The 3,208-nt window shown below is 40.6% G+C and overlaps 1 protein-coding gene across 1 annotated transcript in view; it reads right to left on the bottom strand.

The window, feature by feature from the left end:
- Nucleotides 1-2,692: 2,692 nt before the first annotated feature.
- LOC113153626 (microtubule-actin cross-linking factor 1, isoforms 1/2/3/5-like) overlaps nucleotides 2,693-3,208 on the bottom strand; it is a 106,973-nt gene continuing 106,457 nt past the window's right edge. The window contains exon 39 of the mRNA XM_026347310.1: nucleotides 2,693-2,709. Coding sequence (XP_026203095.1) covers nucleotides 2,693-2,709 — 17 coding nt within the window. The remainder of the gene's footprint in view (nucleotides 2,710-3,208) is intronic.

Raw genomic sequence — 3,208 nt, forward strand, 5'->3', positions numbered from 1 at the left:
GAAACTCGACTGTGACAGATGAAGACAGAGAAGGACAAAAGAAACAGCACCAATGAGATCATTTAAGTTTAATTCGGTTCAATTTTTTTTATTCAGTGCGGGTGAAAAATTGTGATCTGAGGGACAAACAGAGATTGTGCTGGATGACTGAGAGACATCAGACAGGAGTGATATACGAGGAGGAAGAGGAGGGAGGTTGTGTTCTTGTGGACAGAAATCTACCGTGAGAGAAGAACAGGAGCGAGAGGAAAAACTAGGCCACGTGGAAAAATCCAGCTGTAATGATCCAACTCTGGGACCAGCCGATGGCTCGCATGTCTGGCTCTCTTCTCTCAATGTCTATAGTAATTTCCTTCACTCTCCGATATTCATTTAAGTTGTTTTGTCTTCTAGCCTGCGTTGTTCTGTGGCTCTTCCTCTGCTTCCATCACAGATCACCTCATCAACTCTACCCTTCCAGCTGCTTTTCCATATCTTCATCCTCTCCATCTTTACTAATTTGTCCTTCATTTCCTCCAGTATCAGTGACCCGTCATCCAATAACCAGCTGCAGAGGCCAAGAGTAATTTTCCACACTTTGCTTGCCATCTAATCTCAACACTTCAAGGTCTAATTTTACCTCTAATGGGGTCACATTAGTCCAAAAGTGTGACATTTCACAGGCAGAGGGACAAAGGCAGGAAACATGACAGAGAGGCTACAGTAAAGATGGCATATTCAAAGCAGCAGGAGATATGCTTTATAATAGGACTCATGAGGTGGTTAGAGGAGAACAGGTGTCCTTTGTATGTCCACAGCGTGTGAATCAGAAATGTAGGTACACATAAAAACACATCTGGAGAGACAGGAAGAGTTGTCCTGAACTAGTCTGCTACTTCCTGTATTCCATGAAAATGTGAGACGTCAGCAAACACTCAACTCCAAGCACTTCCTGATGATCTGTCGACTTCCTGCATCTTTCTAGGTCACAGACCTCAGAGACTTTAAGGACGCTGTACAGCATTACAGGAGTGCAGCATACACATACATACATACAACTTCAGGCATACTGTCCAACCAATAAGCCAATTCAATGTACTACAGATGCACATATGCTGTGTTCAAACACATTAGACATATGCATGACGCATAAAAAAACAAAAAAGCAAAAAAACCCCACTAAACATTACATACCTTCGATGTATATAATGATTAGCAAGTTTAGTTGTAGGTGCATATGCAGTGCAGACACATACAGTAAACACAGTGAATTTTAGCACCTTCCAGACCCTGACAGACAGAAATTTATCCTCTATTTTACACAATTTACACAGAATATAATTTAGTTCTAGACTTTCTAAATGTGTGACTCTGGGCTGTGGGAAAGTGATTTTCTAAACAAAAAGTTTAATAGAGAAAATTATAGTTTTATCTATATTGAAATTTAAGAGTCTTTAGCAGACCGTTTTTTGGGTGCAAACCTACTGTTAGTAACATTCTTTAAGAGCATAGCTGTGTGTGTCAGCATCAGTACTGATGATTCTGTGCGAGACAGCGACTGCCAGGGCTGATTTACATTCACAGTGTGTGCAAACTTACTGTATGTGACTTTCAAACAGCACAGACACCGATTCTGATGTGCAGAAAAAACAAGAGAGGCTGTTTCCATTGTTCCACTAACACACACAAACATATAAGGTCAACGTGAGGACTGAGCTGCCACAAGCTGGCAAAGCTAATAGACTGATGAGTTAGAGGTGTACACAGACAACACTGTGACACCATATTCAGCCAAAGATCTACAGTGTTACCCCTGCTAATTACTCAACACACTCAACACTGGATGCAGACAGCTCAGTTTACTCAGCCTAAGACGGAGGATGATGATATGTTAAACCAAACTGAAACTGAGTTGATTTTGGTCCTACAGGATAAATCATCTTCATGGCTAATGTCAGCTCTGACACATGCACATTTTCTAGTGTCTATTTTTGTAGAGAGCCAAGTTCTGACTGTGGGTTTCCTGAGCGTTTGTTCTTCTAAATGTCCAATTGTTCTGTTTCCTTCCAAGTTTCCCCTCTTATATTTAGCTCTGTACAGTCTGACGGTTTTACCTGTTTTAATGAACTTTTAAGCTGCTCTCATGACTAATTAGGATTACTAGAAAAATAAGGAAAGAATAAGAAAAGTAAACATAAAATGAGAAAAAATTCATAGTGTGTGATTGCTTGATGATGATTTTGGAAATACTCAAGTTAAAAATAATGTTAATGTTGCTGTCAATCTGCCTGCAACCATCTGGTTTTCCACTGACTCAGTGTGTGTGTGTGTTTCTGAGTCAGATCCCAGTGTTTTTCCATATATGACCCTTTTGCTATTGCTTTAGATATCCTGTCATTGTTACACAGCAGTTACAGTTACACTCAGGAGCACAAGATATACACACAAATAGAAACACAGGCAAACACACACCAACCCACCACCCTTGTGAATGATTTAGGCAGTATCAAATGTCCAGACTCCAGTTTCAGTCAAGTGATGCCCCAAGCAGCAGGACATGTTCTCATTTCTCTTTATATTTTTCCTGACAACTTCAAGTTGACAAGTGATTACCACACAGCTGACAGAGAATAGACTCACACACATTTCCACACAGGATAATGGTTTATGGGGTCAGGTTTATAGTAGTGTATGAAAATTACTACAATCTAGACTAAGAGGAGAGAGAGCCTGAGAAAGAGGAAGAACAATGTGTGACAAAATGAATGAATGACAGGTCAAACTTGATATTGTCTAAGACAGTGGGCGTGTGTTGTCGCTATGAGTCTTCAAAGAGTTAAACATGATTAGACAGTGACATAAAGCAGCACAAGTCCTATTGTGGTGGAGTGACTCCAGAGGACACAAGGCTGCTCCTATAGGGTTACAGCCTCATTATAGCACTGACAAAGGAGAGTGAGCTGTGACTCTGATGTGTGACAAACACAGAGGACACACCAACCACCTTACAGGGCCAGAAAACACACATTAGCAACATCATAGTCATCAGTTCACATGAGGCTGTGCACTACACTGTGACAGAGTGGAGCAACTTAGAAACCTATACACAATCTTAGCTACATACAGACACCGACTATAAGTAGTTTAATGTTCATTTGTACCCTGTGTACTATTAAAACAGCATGGGTCCTGAGTGTATCCTACACATAGTTTTCCAAAAGCTTCCCAT

This window comes from Anabas testudineus, chromosome 11 (genome assembly GCF_900324465.2).
Source record: "Anabas testudineus chromosome 11, fAnaTes1.2, whole genome shotgun sequence".
Classification (NCBI taxonomy): domain Eukaryota; kingdom Metazoa; phylum Chordata; class Actinopteri; order Anabantiformes; family Anabantidae; genus Anabas; species Anabas testudineus.